The 22,321-nt window shown below is 48.7% G+C and overlaps 1 protein-coding gene across 1 annotated transcript in view; it reads left to right on the top strand.

Annotated features, from left to right (window-relative positions):
- LOC121275812 (growth hormone-releasing hormone receptor-like) overlaps positions 1-22,321 on the top strand; it is a 98,532-nt gene continuing 76,211 nt past the window's right edge. The window contains exon 1 of the mRNA XM_041183449.1: positions 1-81. Within this exon, the coding sequence (XP_041039383.1) occupies positions 1-81 (81 nt within the window). The remainder of the gene's footprint in view (positions 82-22,321) is intronic.

Raw genomic sequence — 22,321 nt, forward strand, 5'->3', positions numbered from 1 at the left:
ATGTGTCCAATGCCGGGCGGCAGCCAGTGTGAGATCACATTCCCAACGCGATGGCGTCCAGGAGCAGACTCCACATCCGCGGTGAGTAGACGCCCTACAGGTGAGAAATTCAGGCCCATGATGCAATGCTCACCGACCCCTGAAGGCTCTCCCACAAATACAGGTAGAGCAAGTAATTAAGAAGGCTAATGGAATGCTATCCTTTATTACAAGAGGGTTTGAACATAAAAGTAAGGATGTTGTGCTTCAGCTATACAGGGCACTGATGAGACTGCACCTCGCATACTCTGTGCAGTTCTGGTCTCCTTATTTAAGGAAGGATGTAGATGCACTGGGGGCGGTTCAGAGGAGGTTTACTAGATTGATACCTGGAATGAGCTGAGTTGTCTTATGAGGAAAGGTTGGACAGACTGGGCTTGTTTCCACTGGAGTTTAGAAGAGTGAGGGGGTGATTTGATTGAAGTATCCAAAACCCTGGACGGCCTTGACAAGGTGGACGTGGAATGGATGTTTCATCTTGTGGGTAAGACCAGAACTAGGGGGCACTGTTTTAAAATTAGGGGCCGCCCTTTTAGGACAGAGATGAGGAGAATTTTTTTCTCTCAGAGGGTTGAGTGACTTTGGAACTCTCTGCCTCAGAAGGTGGTGGAGGTGGGGTCATTGAATATTTTTAAGACAGATTCTTGTTAGGCAAGGGAATCAAAGGTTATCAGGATTTGATGAGAATGTGGAAATCGAAACACAAGATGATCAGCCATGATCTTATTGGATGACAGAGCAGGCTCAAAGGGCTGAATGTCTAATCCGGCTCCTATTGCTTATGTGTCATTGGCAAGGCCAGCATTTATTGCCCATCCCTAGCTATCCTTGTTCAGAGGGCATTTAAGAGTCAACCACACTGCCTCAGGCCTGGAGTCACATGCAGGTCAGACTGGGGAAGGACAGCAGATTTCCTTCCCTAAAGGGCATTAGTGAACCAGATGGGTCATCATCATCATCAGACTCTTAATCCCTGATTTTTGTTGAATTCAAATTCCACTGTCTGCCATGGTGGGATCTGAACCCAGGTTCCCAGAGCATTATGCCAGGTCTCTGAAATACCAGTGCAGCAACACTACCACTATGCCATCTCCCAATCCCCTGGTAGGGTTTAACAGTTTCCCATAACATACCATAGAATTGGGGTTGTCCACCTAGGCCACACAAACGAAAGCTCAACTCCGAGTTAAAATTGAGGCTAGAGAAAGATGCTCCTTTATTCTGACCTGGCCTTAAAACAGTCCCATCTACCACCCAGATCCCTACATTTCAATGCAATTCCCAAGCAAGTGAAGACAGAACCAAAGTATGTATTTAATTGGTCAGCCATTTCTTTGTTCCCCATTATAAATTCCCCTGTTTTTGACTGTAAAGGACCTACATTTGTCTTCACCAATCTTTTTCTCTTCACATATCTATAGAAACTTTTACAGTCAGTTTTTATGTCCCCTGCAAGCTTACTCTCGTACTGTATTTTCTTCTTCTTAATCAATCCCTTGGTCCTCCTTTGCTGAATTCTAAACTGCTCCCAATCCTCAGGTCAGTTGTTTTTTCTAATTTGTATGCCTCTTCCTTGCATCTAATGCTATGTCTAATTTTCCTTGTAAGGCATGATTTGGCCACCTTTCCTGTTTTACTTTTGTGTCAGACAGGAATAAACAATTGTTGCAGTTCACCCGTGCACTCTTTGAACGTTTGCCATTGCCTATTCACAGTCATCCTTTTAAGTAACGTTTCCCAATCCATCATAGCCAACTCGTGTCTCATACCATTGTAGTTTCCTTTATTAAGATTCAGGACCCAAGTCTCAGAATCAACTACGTCACTCTCCATCTTGATGAAGAATTCTATCATATTATGGTCACTCATCCCCAAGGGGCCTCGCAAAACTAGATTGCCAATTATTCCTTTCTCATTACACAATACCCAGTCTAGGATGGCCTGTTCTCTCGTTGGTTCCTCAATGTATTGGTCCGAAAACCATCCCGTATACACTCCAGGAATTCCTCCTCTGTGGTATTGTTACAAATTTGATTTGCCCAATCTATATGCAGATTAAAGTCACCCATAATTACAGATGTTCCTTTATCACATGCGTCTCTAATTTCCTGTTTAATGCCATTCCCAACATTACCACTACAGTTTGGGGGTCTATAGACAACCCCCACTAACGTTTTTATCCTACTAATGTGGGATCTTTGATATTCACCTGAAGGGGCAGACAATGTCCCAATTGTAAGACGGCACCTCTGAGTCTTTGACACTCCCTCAGTTCTATAAAGGGAGTGTCAACCAGGTTTTGTGCTCAGGCGAGAGGCTTGAACCCACAACCTTCTGATTCAGAGGCATAAGTGCTGTCACCTAGGCTGTTAAAATGGCAGCCATGGCCTGACGACATCATTGGAGCCCAATCTTCATCTTACACGAAGGACCCCCACTGGTTACTGGTGAGGTGTCCTTGCTGCCTGTGGAGAAGAGCAGGTTAAAATTTCAGGGAGAAGCCTGTAAGCGTTCCCAACCAATTATAATGCACAGTAGCAGCAGTGTGTACCATCGACAAGATGCACTGCAGGAACTCACCAAGGCTCCTTCCTCAGCACCTTCCAAACCCATGACCACTACTATCTAGAAGGACAAGGGTAGCAGATTGATGGGAACACCACCACCGGGAACTCCCCTCCAAGTCACTCACCATCTTGACTTGGAAATATATCACCATTCCTTCACTGTCGCTGGGTCAAAATCCTGGAATTCCCTTTCTAACAGTGCTCTGGGTGTAACTACATCACATGGACTGCAGCATTTCAAGAGGCAGCTCATCACCACCTTCTCAAGGCCAGCGAAGCCCTCATCCTGAGAATGAATAAAAAAAACTATCCACCTGCTCCAGATCCAGAGTTGCCAACTCTCCAGGATTGTTTTGGAGTCTGCAGGGATTGCAGATTAACCTCCAGGCCACTGCTGTGGCCAGCGAAGATCAGAATGACATTAAAGACATTTGTATGTCTTTACGTTCAAACTTTCTTTGAGCATTTTCTGTCTGGTGCCAATGAAGATATTGAAGATGGAGAGATGGCGAACAGTCAGAAATCACTTAATTGGATAACTATGAGGCTCTTGGTTTTCAAAATGGTTCCGGAGATGGGGGGGGGTCACCATGAGGTTGACCGTGTCAGGTGACCAATCGCCTGACCTTGTGGCGTTTGGCGGAACCTCCAGGAATACCTCCGACCGGTATTGGTAACTGGATTGTCTTATCTGGAGAGGTTGAGCAGGTTGGGCCTATACTCATTGGAGTTTAGGAGAGCGAGAGGTGATCTTATTGAATCATACAAGATCCAGAGGGGGCTCGACAGGGTGGATGTTGAGAGGATGTTTCCCCTCATGGGGGATTCTAGAACTAGGGGCACGGTTTTAAAATAAGGGGTCTCCCACTTCAGACAGGGATGAGGAGGAATTTCTTGTCTCAGAGGGTTGTTAGTGTTTGGAGTTCTCTTCCCCAGAGAGCAGTGGAGGCTGGATCATTGAATACAATCATGACTGAGTTAGGCAGATTTTTTATTGACAAGGGAGTGAAGAGTTATGGGGGCAGACAGGAATGTGAAGTTAAGGCCACATCAGATCAGCCATGATTTTATTGACTGGTAGAGCAGGTTCCAAGGGCTGAATGGCATATAACTGCTCTTATTTCTTGTGCTCTTGACCCTAACAGGGAAAAGCAAGTTTGTAAAGTGTCCCTATCAGTATCTTAATGGTGCCATAGCACTGGCATGGAAAACATTCCATTCTCCATAACCAGCCTTGCTGACTGTAAAGAGTACAGAGGTCAACACCAACAACTTTCAAGAAGGCGTCTCAAAATAGAGGGAGGGCCATAAGACCATAAGACCATGAGACATAGGAGCAGAAATTAGGCCATTCGGCCCATCGAGTCTGCTCCACCATTCAATCATGGCTGATAAGTTTCTCAACCCCATTCTCCCGCCTTCTCCACGTAACCTTTGCCCATCTGTTTTACTCAGTTTGATGCAGTCACTGTTTATACAATACATTGATAATAGATCATTCACTCCATACCATTCCCCTGACAGATATAATTTAAGTTAATTTTACATGAATAACATTACATCCTCTTGATAATACTGCATCTTTACTCACCTTTACACCATTCATTGCTCTCATTGTATTTGCCGGCCTATAAAGTTTGCTAATAATAGAACAGAGGACTTTGATCTTCTCAAGAACACTGAATGATTTTTGCCCCTTTGTTGAGATAATGTTTCTGCTTATATCAAGGTCAAAACAACAAAAAGTGAACCAGCTTGGTCAGCTTCCAGATCATTGCAATGAGGGGTGTTGAGAATAATATCAGTCATTAAAGTAACTCACAACTCTACACGGAGACAGAAAGGTCGCAATGTCAGTCCTTCAGAATTTTCAGACCTCCCCTTATGTTTAATACAAAATTAAAACAGGAAATGCTGGAAAAACTCAACAGCCTGGCAGCGTCTGTGGAGAGAGAAGCAGAGTTAACGTTTCAAGTCCGTATGACCCTTCTTCAGAGCACCCTTATGTCTACTCCCTCTCAGTGTCTATCAGATCTCCCTCCTGCCTGTTCGCTCTCAGTCTCTATCGTGGAATTGTAGAATAATACAGAGCAGAAGGAGGCCCCTTGATCCATTGTGCTGTGTTCAGCTCTGTGTTAGAGCAATTCAATTAGCCCCATTCCCTTGCCCTTTCCCCATAGATCTGGGAATCATTAACACAGTAAAAACTGTGGAGGTATTTTTCAAAAGTGCAATCAGACAAAACGTGATACAGATTAGGAATGGTGATCAAAAGCTTGGATCAAATATCATATGAACATAAAAAATAGGAACAGGCCATTGGATCGCTCGAGCCTGCTCTGTTATTCAATGAGATCATGGCTGATCAGCTTGTGTTTCAATTTCCACATTCCCATCTACCCCCGATAGCCTTTGATTCCCTTGCCTAACAAGAATCTATCTACGTCTGCCTTAAAAATATTCAATGACCTCACCTCCACCACCTTCTGAGGCAGAGTTCCAAAGTCGCACAACCCTCTGAGAGAAAAATATTCTCCTCATCTCTGTCCTAAAAGGGTGACCCCTAATTTTAAAACAGTGCCCCCTAGTTCTGGACTCACCCACAAGAGGAAACATCCTTTCCACGTCCACCTTCTCAAAGCTGTTCAGGATCTTATACACCAAACAAATCACCCCTCAGTCTTCTAAACTCCAGTTTAGAAGACCAGTCTGTCCAACCTTTCCTCATAAGACAAACCCACTCATTCCAGGTATCAATCTTGTTAACCTCCTTTGAACCGCCTCCACTGCAATTACACCCTTCCTTAAATAAGGAGACCAAAACTGCACACAGTATTCGAGGTGCGGTCTCACCAATGCCCTGTATAACTGAAGCATAACATCCTTACTTTAATGTTCAAACCCTCTCCTGATACAGGTTAGCGTTCCATTAGCCATCCCATTAGACTCCCACATTCTAACACCAATACAAAAAAGTCCAGGGCTATTCACCCTCCTTTAGAGGAGGGTTAACATCACTACCTTCGAGTCCTTGCAAAACACCACGCTGTCCTCCAAGAAAGAGTGGGAATATACAAAAATGGAGTTGTTTGACTTGGGAGTGCTTGATCCTGACATTAGGGGCAGGGTATGAGGAAAGGTTGAACAGGCTAGGCTTGTATCTGCTGGAGTTTAGAACAGTAAGAGGTGACTTGATTGAAACATAGAAGATCCTGAGGGGTCTTGACAGGGTGGATGTGGAGAGGATGTTTCCTCTTGTGGGAGAATCTAGAACTAGGGAGTCACTGTTTAAAAATAAGGGGCCGCCCATTTAAGGCAGAGATGAGGAAATTTTTTTTTGCTTTCAGAGGGTTGTGAGTCTTTGGAACTCTCTTCTTCAAAAGACAATTGAGGCAGAGCCCTTGAATATTTTTAAGGCAGAGCTAGTTAGATTCGTAATTAACAATGGGGTGAAAGGTTATCGGGGGTAGGCATGTGGGATTGAGGTTAAAATCTGATCAGCCATGGTCTTATTGAATGGTGGAGCAGGCTCGAGGGGCTGAGTGGCCTACTCCTGCTCCTAACACATATGTTCACATGCTCGTATGATTCCTGGTGGCTGATGGAGACATGAATTCACAGAATCACAGTGCAGAAGAGGCCCTTTGGCCAATCGAGTCTGCACCGACACGAGAGAAACACCGGATCTACCTACTTAATCCCATTTACCAGCACTTGGCCCATAGCCTTGAATGTTATGACGTGCCAAGTGCTCATCCAGGTACTTTTTAAAGGATGTGAGGCAACCCACCTCCACCACCCTCCCAGGCAGCACATTCCAGACCGTCACCACCCTCTGGGTAAAAAGGTTTTACCTCACATTCCCCCTAAACCTCCTGCCCCTCAACTTGAACTTATGCTCTCTTGTGACTGATCCTTCAACTAAGGGGAACAGCTGCTCCCTATCCACCTTGTCCATGCCCCTCATAATCTGGTACACCTCGATCAGGTCGCCCCTCAGTCTTCTCTGCTCCAACGAAAACAACCCAAGTTTATCCAAACTCTCTTCATAACTTAAATGTTTCATCCCAGGCAATATCCTGGAGAATCTCTTCTGCACCCCCTCCAGTGCAATCACATCCTTCCTATAATGTGGCGACCAGAACTGCACACAGTACTCCAGCTGTGGCCTCACCAAGGTTCTATACAACTCCAACATGACCTCCCTACTTTTGTAATCTATGCCTCGACTGATAAAAGCAAGTGTCCCATATGCCTTTTTCACCACCCCACTAACACGCCCCTCTGCCTTCAGAGATCCATGGAGACACACACCAAGTCCCTTTGTTCCTCAGAACTTCCTAGTGCCATGCTGTTCATTGATTACTTCCTTGTCAAATTACTATTTCCAGAGTGTATCACCTCACACTTTTCAGGGTTAAATTCCATCTGCCACTTATCTGCCCATTTGATCATCCCGTCTATATCTTCCTGTAGCCCAAGACACTCAACCTCACTGTTAACCACCCGGCCAATCTTTGTGTCATCCGCAAACTTACTAATCCTACCCCCACATAGTCATCTATATCATTTATATAAATGACAGATAATAGGGGACCCAGCACAGATCCCTGTGGTACGCCACTGGACACTGGCTTCCAGTCACTAAAGCAGCCTTCTGTCATCACACTCTGTCTCTTACAACTGAGCCAATTTTGAATCCACCTTTTCAAATTACCCTGTATCCCATGTGCATTTGCCTTCTTTATAAGTCTCCCATGTGGGACCTTGTCAAAGGCTTTGCTGAAATCCATATAAACTACATCAACTGCACTACCCTCATCTACACACCTGGTCACCTCCTCAAAGAATTCAATCAGATTTGTTAGACATGATCTCCCTCTGACAAAGACATGCTGACTATCCCTGATCAAACCTTGCTTCTCCAAGTGCAGATAGATTCCCTCCTTCAGAATTTTCTCCAATTGTTTCCCTACCACTGACGTGAGACTCACTGGCCTATAGTTCCCTGGCTTATCTCTACAACCCTTCTTAAATAGTGGAACCACATTAGCTGTTCCCCAGTCCTCTGGCACCTCCCTCGTGGCCAGGGAGGAATTAAAAATTTGGGTCAGAGCTCCTGCAATCTCCTCCCTTGCCTCCCTCAGCAGTCTAGGACACAAATCATCTGGACCTGGGGATTTGTCCACTTTTAAGCCTGCCAACACCTCCAACACCATGTCACTCCATATATCAATTTGCTTAAGAACCTTGCAGTCTCTCTCCCCGAGTTCCATACCTTCATCCTCATTCTCTTGGGTGAAGACAGATATGATGTATTCATTCAACACTCTACCGATGTCCTCTGGCTCCACCCATATATTGCCCCCTTGGTCCCTAATGGGCCTTACTCTTTCCCTGGTTATCCTCTTCCCATTGATTTACTTATAGAATATCGGGATTTTCCCTACTTTTACCAGCCAGAGCTTTCTCATATCCCCTCTTTGCTCTCCTAATTGATTTCTTAAGCTCCAGCCTGCACTGTCTGTACTCCACTAATGCCTCCTCTGATTTACTCCCCTTGTACCTGCTAAAAGCCTCTATTTTCCTTCTCATCATAACCTGAATATTTTTGGATATCCATGGTTCTCTGGGCTTGTTACTCCCTCCTATCACCCTAGAGGGAACATGTTGAGCCTGTACCCTCCCCATTTCCTTTTTGAATGTCCCCCACTGTTCCTTTCTAGATTTCCTCACAGGTAACTGTTCCCAGTCTACTTTGGCCAGATCCTGCCTTATTTTACTAAAATCCACTCTCCCTGAATCCAAAACATTTTTTGCAACTTGTCGATTTCTTTGTCCGTAACAAACTTAAACTGTACCAAACAAAAACAGAATTACCTGGAAAAACTCAGCAGGTCTGGCAGCATCAGTGGAGAAGAAAAGAGTTGACGTTTCGAGTCCTCATGACCCTTCAACAGAACTAGGTGAATCCAAGGAAGGGGTGAAATATGAGCTGGTTTAAGGTGTGTGTGTTGGGGTTGGGGGGGTTTGGGTGGGGGGGAGAGAAGTGAAGGGGGGTGTGTGGTTGTAGGGACAAACAAGTAGTGATAGAAGCAGATCATAAAAAGATGTCACAGACAACAGAACAAAAGAACACATAGGTGTTAAAGTTGGTGATATTATCTAAACGAATTTTCTAATTAAGAATGGATGGTAAGGCACTCAAGGTATAGCTCTAGTGGGGGTGGAGGGGGAGGAAGCGGTTGGGGCCAGGGAACTGGAAATTGTTGATGTGACGTAAGGTGTCAGAGGAATCACGGATGTAGGTGGGAAGGGACTGGACAAGGGGAGAGAGAAGGGAGTCAAGATAACGAGAAATGAGTTCTGTGGGGCAGGAGCAAGCTGACATGATCGGTCTACCGGGACAGTTCTGTTTGTGGATTTTGGGTAGGAGGTAGAAGCGGGCCGTCCGAGGTTGGGCGACTATCAGGTTGGAAGCTGTGGGAGGAAGATCCCCAGAAGAGATGAGGTAAGTGACAGTCCTGGAAACAATGGCTTGATGTTCAGTGGTCTAGGGAGAGGTAGGAGGAAGTGTCTGCGAGTTGATGCTCAGCCTCCGCGAGGTAGAGGTCAGTGCGCCAGACAACAACAGCACCACCCTTGTCAGTGGGTTTGATGACAATGTCAGGGTTGGACCTGAGAGAATGGAATGCAGTAAGTTCAGAGAGAGAGAGAGATTAGAATGGGTGAGAGGAGCAGAGAAATTGAGACGACTAATGTCGCACCGACAGTTCTCAATGAAAAGATCAAGAGAAGGTAAGAATCCAGAGGGAGGGGTCCAGGTGGAGGGAGAATATTGGAGGTGATATATATCGGCCCCCTTCCACAACACTTTCTCCGGTACATCGATGATTACTTCGGTGCTGCTTCATGCTCTTGTCGGGACTTGGAAAAATTTATTAATTTTGCTTCCAATCTCCACCCCTCCATCATTTTCACATGGTCCATCTCTGACACTTCCCTTCCCTTCCTTGACCTCGCTGTCTCAATCTCTGGTGATAGACTGTCCACCAATATCCATTACAAACCTACCGACTCCCACAGCTACCTCGACTACAGTTCCTCACACCCCACTTCCTGTAAGGACTCCATCCCATTCTCTCAGTTCCTTTGCCTCCGTCGCATCTGTTCCGATGATGCTACCTTCAAAAACAGTTCCTCTGACAGGTCCTCCTTCTTCCTTAACCGAGGTTTTCCACCCACGGTCATTGACAGGGCCCTCAACCGTGTCCGGCCCATCTCCCGCACATCCGCCCTCACGCCTTCTCCTCTCTCCCAGAAACATGATAGGGTCCCCCTTGTCCTCACTTATCACCCCACCAGCCTCCGCATTCAAAGGATCATCCTCCGCCATTTCCGCCAACTCCAGCATGATGCCACCACCAAACACATCTTCCCTTCACCCCCACTGTCGGCATTCCGTAGGGATCATTCCCTCTGGGACACCCTGGTCCACTCCTCCATCACCCCCTACTCCTCAATCCCCTCCTATGGCACCACCCCATGCCCACGCAAAAGATGTAACACCTGCCCCTTCACTTCCTCTCTCCTCACCGTCCAAGGGCCCAAACACTCCTTTCAAGTGAAGCAGCATTTCACTTGCATTTCCCCCAACTTAGTCTACTGCATTCATTGCTCCCAATGTGGTCTCCTCTACATTGGAGAGACCAAACGTAAACTGGGCGACCGCTTTACAGAACACTTGCGGTCTGTCCGCAAGAATGACCCAAACCTCCCTGTCGCTTGCCATTTTAACACTCCACCCTGCTCTCTTGCCCACATGTCTGTCCTTGGCTTGCTGCATTGTTCCAGTGAAGCCCAACGCAAACTGGAGGAACAACACCTCATCTTCCGACTAGGCACTTTACAGCCTTCTGGACTGAACATTGAATTCAACAACTTTAGGTCTTGAGCTCCCTCCTCCATCCCCACCCCCTTTCTGTTTCTTCCCCCTTCCTTTTGTTTTTTCCAATAAGTTATATAGATTTTTCTTTTCCCACCTATTTCCATTATTTTTAAATATTTTTAAATCTTTTATGCTCCCCCCACCCCCACTAGAGCTATACCTTGAGTGCCTTACCATCCATTCTTAATTAGCACATTTGTTTAGATAATATCACCAACTTTAACACCTATGTGTTCTTTTGTTCTGTTGTCTGTGATATCTTTTGATGATCTGCTTCTATCACTGCTTGTTTGTCCCTACAACCACACCCCCCCCTCCACTTCTCTCCCCCAACCCAACCACCCCACCCCCCCCGACACACACACCTTAAACCAGCTTATATTTCACCCCTTCCTTGGATTCACCTAGTTCTGTTGAAGGGTAATGAGGACTCGAAACGTCAACTCTTTTCTTCTCCACCGATGCTGCCAGACCTGCTGAGTTTTTCCAGGTAATTCTGTTTTTGTTTTGGATTTCCAGCATCCGCAGTTTTTTTGTTTTTAAGCTGTACCATGTTGTGGTCGCTATCGCTAAAATGCTCCCCCAACACCACCTCAGCCTCCTGTCTGGCTTCATTCCCCAGGATTAGGTCCAGCAATGCACTGTCCCTTGTTGGACCATCTACATATTGACCTAAAAAATTCTCCTGTATATGTTTCAAGAAATCCACTCCATCTAAGCCCTTAACAATATGTCTCTTGCAATTAATGTTGGGAAAGTTGAAATCACCTAATATTATTATTATTTTTACACACCTCCACAAATTATGCACATATTTGCTCCTCAATTTCCTGCTGACTATCTGGGGGTCTATAATAAACACCTAACAACGTGGCTGCCCTTTTTTATTCCTAAGCTCTACCCACAAAGTTTCATTCAATGCCCCCTCCAAGATATCATCTCTCCTTACTGCAGTAACTGACACCTTAACTAATAATGCAATGCCTCCTCCTCTTTTACTCCCTCCCCTGTCTCACCTGAAGATTCTATATCCCGGAATCTTGAGCTGCCAATCCTGCCCCTCCCTCAAACACGTCTCTGTGATGGCTACTATATCACAATTCCACATGCCAATCCTCACCCTTAACTCATCTGTTTTACCTGTAATACTCCAGGCATTAAAGTAGAGGCCATCCAGCCTTGCCTCACTCCCTTGAAACTTATTGCAGCTGTACTCCCTCTGACTTGATTGTTTTACTGTATTATGATGTGTCCCTATTCTGCTAACATTCTGTGTCCCCTCCCCCTGCCGAATTAGTTTAAACTCCTCCCAATAGCACTAGCAAACCCGCCTGCAAGGTTGTTAGTCCCATTCTGGTTCAGATGTAGACCGTCCCACTTATACAGGTCCCACCTTTCCCAGAAACGGTCCCAGTGACCCAGGAATCTAAAACCCTCCCTCCCGCACCAACTCTTAAGCCACATATTCACCTGCACTATTCTCCTATTTCTGAGCTCGCTACCATGTGGCATGGGGAGTAAACCAGAGATTGCAACCGAGAGCTCTTGCTTTTTAGTCTACTGCTGAACTCCCTGAATTCTTCACGCAAGACCTCATCCCTCTTTCTATCTATGTCATTGGTACCAACATGTACCATGACCTCTGCCTTATCACCCTCCCCCTTCAGGATGCCCTGCAGCTGTTCAGTGACATCCTGGACCCTGGCACCAGGGAGGCAACACACCATCCTGGAGTTACGTTGACGGCCACAGTAGCGCCCATCTGTTCCCCTGACTATAGAATCCCCTCTTACTATTGCTCTTCCTCCCTTCCTCCCCTCCTGTACAAACAGGCTGCTTGTGGTGCCAGAAGCTTGGCTCTGTCCGCACTCCCTGGAGGAACCAGCACCCTCATCAGCCTCCAAAATGGAATTCCGATTTGCGAGCTGTGGTGTGAATTGTGGTTGGCAGGGACATAATTTCACACCGCTGACAGGCGAGTTGGTTAGACAGCCTCTTTGGAAAGACTGGATCACGGCCGGGCCAGCTACTGGCCCACAGACGTTGAATGGCAAGTTAAAGTGATTATGAGGTCCGTTAAGGCCCCTTTCCACTGTAAACTGGAATATTCCAGTCAGTCGGCACTGGAAATGTAGCTGTCCATGGTGCTGGCCAGGGAGCTGTCGCATTTTAAAATTATTTTTTGTATCCTGATCCTCCCCTATTGTGATGTGTCTCCTCTCTCTCTGTCTCTCTTCCTCTCTGTCTCTCTCCCTCTCTCTCTCCCTCTCTCCCCCTCTCTCTCTCCCTCTCCCTCTCTCCCTCTCTCCCTCTCTCTCTCTCCCTCTCTCTCTCTCCTTCTCTCCCTCTCTCTCTTTCACTCCCCCTCTTTCTCTCTCTCTCCATCTCTCCCCCTCTCTCTCCCCTCTCTCTCTTTCTCCCTCTCTCTCCCTCTCTCCCTCCCCTCTCTCTCTCTCTCCCCCTCTTTCTCTCTCTCTCCCTCTCTCCCTCTCTCTCTCCCTCTCTCTCTCCCCCTCCTTCTTTCTCTCCCTCTCTCCCCTCTCTCTCCCTCTCTCCTTCTCTCTCTCCCCCCTTTCTCTCTCCCTTTCTCTCTCTCCCTCCCCCTCTCTCTCTCTCCCTCTCCCTCTCTCTCTGGCCCTCTCTCTCCTTCTCTCTCTCCGTCCCTCTCTCTCTGTCTCGTTCTCTCTCTCTCCTTCTCTCCCTCTCTCCTTCTCTCCCTCTCTCTCTCTCACTCCCCCTCTTTCTCTCTCTCTCCATCTCTCCCCCTCTCTCTCCCCTCTCTCTCTTTCTCCCTCTCTCCCCCTCTCTCCCTCCCCTCTCTCTCTCCCTCTGTCTCTCCCCCTCTTTCTCTCTCTCTCCCTCTCTCCCTCTCTCTCTCCCTCTCTCTCTCCCCCTCCTTCTTTCTCTCCCTCTCTCCCCTCTCTCTCCCTCTCTCCTTCTCTCTCTCCCCCCTTTCTCTCTCCCTTTCTCTCTCTCCCTCTCTCCCCCTCTCTCTCTCCCTCTCCCTCTCTCCCTCTCCCTCTCTCCCTCTCTCCCTCTCCCTCTCTCCCTCTCTCTCTCTCCCTCCCCCTCTCTCTCTCTCCCTCTCCCTCTCTCCCTCTCTCCCTCTCTCTCTCACTCCCCCTCTTTCTCTCTTTCTCCGTCTCTCCCCCTCTCTCGCCCCTCTATCTCCCCCTCTTTCTCTCTCTCTCCCCTCTCTCCCTCTCTCTCTCCCTCTCTCTCTCTCCCCCTCTTTCTCTCTCTCTCTCCCTCTCTCCCCTTCTCTCTCTTTCTCCCTCTCTCTCTCCCTCTCTCCCTCTCTCTCTCCCCTCTCTCTCTCTCTCTCTCAAGAAGCTGGACACCACCCAGGACAAAGCAGCCCACTTGATTGGCACCACATCCACAAACATTCACTCCCTCCATCACCTCTCTCTCTCTCTCCCTCTTTCACATGCTTTGGCAGTTTGGATGATGAAGCTACCAATGTGTCATCATTGGTGGGCCTCCTATTGGCCCTCCAGTCTCAGGGGCCAGCCAGCTGTCTCCTAATTGGATGATGAACACACTTCCTGGCTAATAATTGGCTAATCCTGCGAAAACCATGTCAGGAGACCATTGCCGATACGGGATCAGCACAAACATCTGAACCTGAGTCGGGGTCTCAGTCCCAAAGGGAAGTTCCTGCCCTGGGTCTAAAATGGAACACAGGGCCATGAGGAGAAGTAAGAGGCCACTCAACTACCCTGGGCCTGCTCCCCAGAGGCATGGCCAGTCTTCACCTCAACTCCATTTACCCAACTTCACTTCTTCAAAACCCTTAACTGAAAATAATCCATCGATCTTAGACTTCAAAGCACCAATTGTTCCCCAGCATCCTCAGCCTTTTGGGGAAATGATTCCAGATTTCCACAGTCAATTACCCTTTATATGGGAAAAAAAGCACCTCCTGGCTTGTCCCAATTTTAAGATGACCCCTTGTTCTGCTTCTCCTCGCCAGAGGTTGAACTTGCCAAGGATCTCAGCTGAGCATTTTATGGCAATATTGTTCTTCGGTTTGTCAGGATGCAAAGTTCATGGCTGACACAAGCAATAGGGTAATGCAGATAGCAGCAATGTTGAATCCACAGGTGTAAAGGGTCGCAGGACTATTACAGTCCCTACAACCCTCCCGCTCTCTGTAATCCTCCTCCAGTCTCTACACCCTTCCCTATCTCTGTAACTTCCTCAAGTCCCTACATCCCCCCATCTCTGTACCCTCCTCCAGTCCCTACAACCCTCCCACTCTCTGTAATCCTCCTCCAGTCCCTACAACCTTCCCTTTCTCTGTAACTTCCTCCAGTCCCTACATCCCACCCTATCTCCACAACCGCCTCCAGTCCTGAAAACCCTCCTCATCTCTGTAATCTCTTTTATTGTCCTACAGCAGAATGGAGGAAATTATTAGCAAGAGATTTAAAATTTCTCATTTCTGTTTTCAAATCCTACCCCAGTCTCATCCCCACCACCACCACCCCCCCCACCCCCCCCAAACCTCTGTAATCTTCTCCAGTCCAAAAAATCCTCCCTATCTCCGTAACCTCCTCCAGGTCTACAAGCCTTGCTATCTCCACAACCTCCTCCAATCCTGAAAACCCTCCTCACCTCTGTAACCTCCTCCAGCTCCTACAGCCTTCCCTATCTCTGTAACCCCCTACAGTCCCTACAACCCTCCCGCTCTCTGTAATCCTCCTCCAGCCCCTACAACCCTCCCTATCTCTGTAACCTCATCCAGTCCCTACAACCCTCCCTATCTCTGTAACCTCATCCAGTCCCTACAACCCTCCCTATCTCTGTAACCTCATCCAGTCCCTACAACCCTCCCTATCTCTGTAACCTCATCCAGTCCCTACAACCCTCCCTATCTCTGTAACACCCTCCAGCTCCTACAGCCCTCCCTATCTCTGTGACCTCCTTCAGCTCCTACAACCCTCCTTATCTCTGTAATCTCTTTCAGCTCCTACAGCTCTCCTAATCTCTGTAACCTCCTCCAGTCCCTACAACCCTCCCTATCTCCACAACTTCCTCCAGTCCCAAAAACCCTCCCCTATCTCTGTAACCCCCTCCAGTCCCTACAACCCTCCCTATCTCCACAACCTCCTCCAGTCCCAAAAACCCTCCCCTATCTCTGTAACCTCCTCTAGTCCCTACAACCCTCCCACTCTCTGTAATCCTCCTCCAGTCTCTACAATCCTCCCGCTCTCTGTAATCCTCCTCCAGTCCCTACACCCCTCTCTATCTCTGTAACTTCCTCCAGTCCCTACATCCCTCCCTATCTCTGTACCCTCCTTCAGTCCCTACAACCCTCCCTATCTCCACAACCTCCTCCAGTCCCAAAAACCCTCCCCTATCTCTGTAACCTCCTCTAGTCCCTACAACCCTCCCACTCTCTGTCATACTCCTCCAGTCTCTACAATCCTCCCGCTCTCTGTAATCCTCCTCCAGTCCCTACACCCCTCCCTATCTCTGTAACTTCCTCCAGTCCCTACATCCCTCCCTATCTCTGTACCCTCCTCCAGTCCCTACAACCCTCCCACTCTCTGTAATCCTCCTCCAGTCCCTACAACCTTCCCTTTCTCTGTAACTTCCTCCAGTCCCTACATCCCACCCTATCTCCACAACTGCCTCCATCCTGAAAACCCTCCTCATCTCTGTAATCTCTTCCGCTCCTATAGCCTTTCCTATCTCTGTAACCTCATCCAGTCCCTACAACCCTCTCTATCTATGTAACACCCTCCAGCTCCTACAGCCTTCCCTATCTCTGTGACCTCCTCCAGCCCCTACAACCCTCCTTATCTCTGTAATCTCTTTCAGCTCCTACAGCTCTCCTAATCTCTGTAAACTCCTCCAGCCCCTACAACCCTCTCTATCTCTGTGGCCTCCTTCAGCCCCTACAACTCTCCTAATCTCTGTAAACTCCTCCAGCCCCTACAACCCTCCCTATCTCTGTGGCCTCCTTCAGCCCCTACAACTCTCCTAATCTCTGTAACCCCCTCCAGTCCCTACAACCCTCCTTATCTCTGTGACCTCCTACAGCCCTCTCTATCACTGTGACATCCTCCAGCCCTTACAGCCCTCCCTATCTCTGTGACCTATTCCAGCCCCTACAACCCTCCTATCTCTGTAACCTTGTCCAGTCCCTACAACCCTCACAATCTCTGTAACATCCTCCAGCTCCTACAGCCCTCCTTATCTCTGTGACCTCCTCCAGCCCCTACAACCCTCCTTAACTCTGTAACCTCCTCCAGTCCCTACAACCCTCACAATCTCTGTAACATCCTCCAGCTCCTACAGCCCTCCTTATCTCTGTGACCTCCTCCAGCCCCTACAACTCTCCTTAACTCTGTACCCTCCTCCAGTCCCTACAACCCTCCCACTCTCTGTAATCCTCCTTCAGTCCCTACAACCTTCCCTTTCTCTGTAACTTCCTCCAGTCCCTACATCCCACCCTATCTCCACAACTGCCTCCATCCTGAAAACCCTCCTCATCTCTGTAATCTCTTCCGCTCCTATAGCCTTCCCTATCTCTGTAACCTCATCCAGTCCCTACAACCCTCTCTATCTCTGTAACACCGTCCGGCTCCTACAGCCTTCCCTATCTCTGTGACCTCCTCCAGCCCCTACAACCCTCCTTATCTCTATAATCTCTTTCAGCTCCTACAGCTCTCCTAATCTCTGTAAACTCCTCCAGCCCCTACAACCCTCCCTATCTCTGTGGCCTCCTTCAGCCCCTACAACTCTCCTAATCTCTGTAACCCCTCCAGTCCCTACAACCCTCCTTATCTCTGTGACCTCCTACAGCCCTCTCTATCACTGTGACATCCTCCAGCCCTTACAGCCCTCCCTATCTCTGTGACCTCCTTCAGCTCCTACAACCCTCCTTATCTCTGTAATCTCTTTCAGCTCCTACAGCTCTCCTAATCTCTGTAACCTCCTCCAGTCCCTACAACCCTACCTATCTCCACAACTTCCTCCAGTCCCAAAAACCCTCCCCTATCTCTGTAACCCCCTCCAGTCCCTACAACCCTCCCTATCTCCACAACCTCCTCCAGTCCCAAAAACCCTCCCCTATCTCTGTAACCTCCTCTAGTCCCTACAACCCTCCCACTCTCTGTAATCCTCCTCCAGTCTCTACAATCCTCCCGCTCTCTGTAATCCTCCTCCAGTCCCTACACCCCTCTCTATCTCTGTAACTTCCTCCAGTCCCTGCATCCCTCCCTATCTCTGTACCCTCCTTCAGTCCCTACAACCCTCCCTATCTCCACAACCTCCTCCAGTCCCAAAAACCCTCCCCTATCTCTGTAACCTCCTCTAGTCCCTACAACCCTCCCACTCTCTGTCATACTCCTCCAGTCTCTACAATCCTCCCGCTCTCTGTAATCCTCCTCCAGTCCCTACACCCCTCCCTATCTCTGTAACTTCCTCCAGTCCCTACATCCCTCCCTATCTCTGTACCCTCCTCCAGTCCCTACAACCCTCCCACTCTCTGTAATCCTCCTCCAGTCCCTACAACCTTCCCTTTCTCTGTAACTTCCTCCAGTCCCTACATCCCACCCTATCTCCACAACTGCCTCCATCCTGAAAACCCTCCTCATCTCTGTAATCTCTTCCGCTCCTATAGCCTTTCCTATCTCTGTAACCTCATCCAGTCCCTACAACCCTCTCTATCTATGTAACACCCTCCAGCTCCTACAGCCTTCCCTATCTCTGTGACCTCCTCCAGCCCCTACAACCCTCCTTATCTCTGTAATCTCTTTCAGCTCCTACAGCTCTCCTAATCTCTGTAAACTCCTCCAGCCCCTACAACCCTCTCTATCTCTGTGGCCTCCTTCAGCCCCTACAACTCTCCTAATCTCTGTAAACTCCTCCAGCCCCTACAACCCTCCCTATCTCTGTGACCTCCTTCAGCCCCTACAACTCTCCTAATCTCTGTAACCCCCTCCAGTCCCTACAACCCTCCTTATCTCTGTGACCTCCTACAGCCCTCTCTATCACTGTGACATCCTCCAGCCCTTACAGCCCTCCCTATCTCTGTGACCTATTCCAGCCCCTACAACCCTCCTATCTCTGTAACCTTGTCCAGTCTCTACAACCCTCACAATCTCTGTAACATCCTCCAGCTCCTACAGCCCTCCTTATCTCTGTGACCTCCTCCAGCCCCTACAACTCTCCTTAACTCTGTACCCTCCTCCAGTCCCTACAACCCTCCCACTCTCTGTAATCCTCCTTCAGTCCCTACAACCTTCCCTTTCTCTGTAACTTCCTCCAGTCCCTACATCCCACCCTATCTCCACAACTGCCTCCATCCTGAAAACCCTCCTCATCTCTGTAATCTCTTCCGCTCCTATAGCCTTCCCTATCTCTGTAACCTCATCCAGTCCCTACAACCCTCTCTATCTCTGTAACACAGTCCGGCTCCTACAGCCTTCCCTATCTCTGTGACCTCCTCCAGCCCCTACAACCCTCCTTATCTCTGTAATCTCTTTCAGCTCCTACAGCTCTCCTAATCTCTGTAAACTCCTCCAGCCCCTACAACCCTCCCTATCTCTGTGGCCTCCTTCAGCCCCTACAACTCTCCTAATCTCTGTAACCCCCTCCAGTCCCTACAACCCTCCTTATCTCTGTGACCTCCTACAGCCCTCTCTATCACTGTGACATCCTCCAGCCCTTACAGCCCTCCCTATCTCTGTGACCTATTCCAGCCCCTACAACCCTCCTATCTCTGTAACCTTGTCCAGTCCCTACAACCCTCACAATCTCTGTAACATCCTCCAGCTCCTACAGCCCTCCTTATCTCTGTGACCTCCTCCAGCCCCTACAACCCTCCTTAACTCTGTAACCTCCTCCAGTCCCTACAACCCTCACAATCTCTGTAACATCCTCCAGCTCCTACAGCCCTCCTTATCTCTGTGACCTCCTCCAGCCCCTACAACTCTCCTTAACTCTGTACCCTCCTCCAGTCCCTACAACCCTCCCACTCTCTGTAATCCTCCTTCAGTCCCTACAACCTTCCCTTTCTCTGTAACTTCCTCCAGTCCCTACATCCCACCCTATCTCCACAACTGCCTCCATCCTGAAAACCCTCCTCATCTCTGTAATCTCTTCCGCTCCTATAGCCTTCCCTATCTCTGTAACCTCATCCAGTCCCTACAACCCTCTCTATCTCTGTAACACAGTCCGGCTCCTACAGCCTTCCCTATCTCTGTGACCTCCTCCAGCCCCTACAACCCTCCTTATCTCTGTAATCTCTTTCAGCTCCTACAGCTCTCCTAATCTCTGTAAACTCCTCCAGCCCCTACAACCCTCCCTATCTCTGTGGCCTCCTTCAGCCCCTACAACTCTCCTAATCTCTGTAACCCCCTCCAGTCCCTACAACCCTCCTTATCTCTGTGACCTCCTACAGCCCTCTCTATCACTGTGACATCCTCCAGCCCTTACAGCCCTCCCTATCTCTGTGACCTATTCCAGCCCCTACAACCCTCCTATCTCTGTAACCTTGTCCAGTCCCTACAACCCTCACAATCTCTGTAACATCCTCCAGCTCCTACAGCCCTCCTTATCTCTGTGACCTCCTCCAGCCCCTACAACCCTCCTTAACTCTGTAACCTCCTCCAGTCCCTACAACCCTCACAATCTCTGTAACATCCTCCAGCTCCTACAGCCCTCCTTATCTCTGTGACCTCCTCCAGCCCCTACAACTCTCCTTAACTCTGTACCCTCCTCCAGTCCCTACAACCCTCCCACTCTCTGTAATCCTCCTTCAGTCCCTACAACCTTCCCTTTCTCTGTAACTTCCTCCAGTCCCTACATCCCACCCTATCTCCACAACTGCCTCCATCCTGAAAACCCTCCTCATCTCTGTAATCTCTTCCGCTCCTATAGCCTTCCCTATCTCTGTAACCTCATCCAGTCCCTACAACCCTCTCTATCTCTGTAACACCGTCCGGCTCCTACAGCCTTCCCTATCTCTGTGACCTCCTCCAGCCCCTACAACCCTCCTTATCTCTGTAATCTCTTTCAGCTCCTACAGCTCTCCTAATCTCTGTAAACTCCTCCAGCCCCTACAACCCTCCCTATCTCTGTGGCCTCCTACAGCCCTCTCTATCACTGTGACATCCTCCAGCCCTTACAGCCCTCCCTATCTCTGTGACCTATTCCAGCCCCTACAACCCTCCTATCTCTGTAACCTTGTCCAGTCCCTACAACCCTCACAATCTCTGTAACATCCTCCAGCTCCTACAGCCCTCCTTATCTCTGTGACCTCCTCCAGCCCCTACAACCCTCCTTAACTCTGTAACCTCCTCCAGTCCCTACAACCCTCCCTATCTCTGTGACCTCCTCCAACTCCTACAGCCTTCCCTACCTCTGTGACCTCCTCCAGTGTCTACAATCCTCCCTATCTCTGTGACCTCCTCCAGCCTCTACAACCCTGTTTTTCTCTGTAACCTTCTGCAGCTCCTACAACTCTCCATCTCTCCATACCTACTCCAGTTCCTACAGCCCTCCCTATCTCTGTGGCTGGACAGACGGAAGTGAAGTGGTAAGTTCACTGAACTCATAACCCAGAGGCGCAGGCTAATGCTCTGGGGCCATAGGTTCAAATCCCACCACAGCAGCAGGTGGAATTTAAATTCAGTAATAAATCTGGAATATAAAGCTAGCCTCAGTCATGGTGACCATGAAGCTATCAGTGATTGTTGTACAAACCCATCTGGTTCACTAATGTCTTTCAGAGAAGGAAATCTGCTGTTCTTACCTAACCTGGCCTTTTTAAAAATTCATTCATGGGATGTGGGTGTCACTGGTTAGCCCAGCATTTATTGCCCATCCCTAGCTGCCCTTGAGAAGGTGGTGGTGAGCTGCCTTCTTGAACCGCTGCAGTCCTTGAGGTGCAGGTACACCCACGGTGCAGTTAGGGAGGGAGTTCCAGGATTTTGACCCAGTGACAGTGAAGGAACGGCGATATATTTCCAAGTCAGGATGGTGAGTGACTTGGAGAGGAACTTCCAGGTGGTGGTGTTCCCATGTATCTGTTGCCCTTGTCCTTCTAGATGGTAGTGGTCATGGGTTTGGAAGGTGCTGTCTAAGGAGCCTTGGTGAATTCCTGCAGTGCATCTGCTGCTGCTGTGCGTCGGTGGTGGAGGGAGTGAACGTTTATGGATGGAGTGCTGATCAAGTGGGCTGCTTTGTCCTGGACGGTGTCCAGCTTCTTGAGTGCTGTGGGAGCTGCACTCATCCAGTGCAAGTGGGGAATATTCCTGACTTGTGCTTTGTAGATGGTGGATAGGCTTTGGGGAGTCAGGAGGTGAGTTACTTGCGGCAGAATTCTAGCTTCTTACCTACTCTTGTAGCCACAGTATTCATATGGCTAGTCCAGTTCAGTTTCTGGTCAATGGTAACCCCTCAGGATGTTGATAGTGGAGGATTCAGTGATAATAATGCCATTGAACATCAAGGGGCGATGGTTAGATTCTCTTTTGTTGGAGATGGTCATTGCCTGGCACTTGTGTGGTGTGAATGGTACTTGCCACTTGTCAGCCCAAGCCTGGATATTGTCCAGGTCTTGCTGCATTTGGACATGGACTGCTTCAGTATCTGAGGAGTCACAAATGGTGCTGAACATTGTGCAATCATCAGCGAACATCCCCACTTCTGACCTTATCATGGAAGGAAGGTCATTGATGAAGCAGCTGAAGATGGTTGGGACGAGGACACTATCCTGAGGAACTCCTGCAGTGATGTCCTGGAGCTG

The sequence above is a fragment of the Carcharodon carcharias genome, chromosome 3 (genome assembly GCF_017639515.1).
Source record: "Carcharodon carcharias isolate sCarCar2 chromosome 3, sCarCar2.pri, whole genome shotgun sequence".
NCBI lineage: Eukaryota > Metazoa > Chordata > Chondrichthyes > Lamniformes > Lamnidae > Carcharodon > Carcharodon carcharias.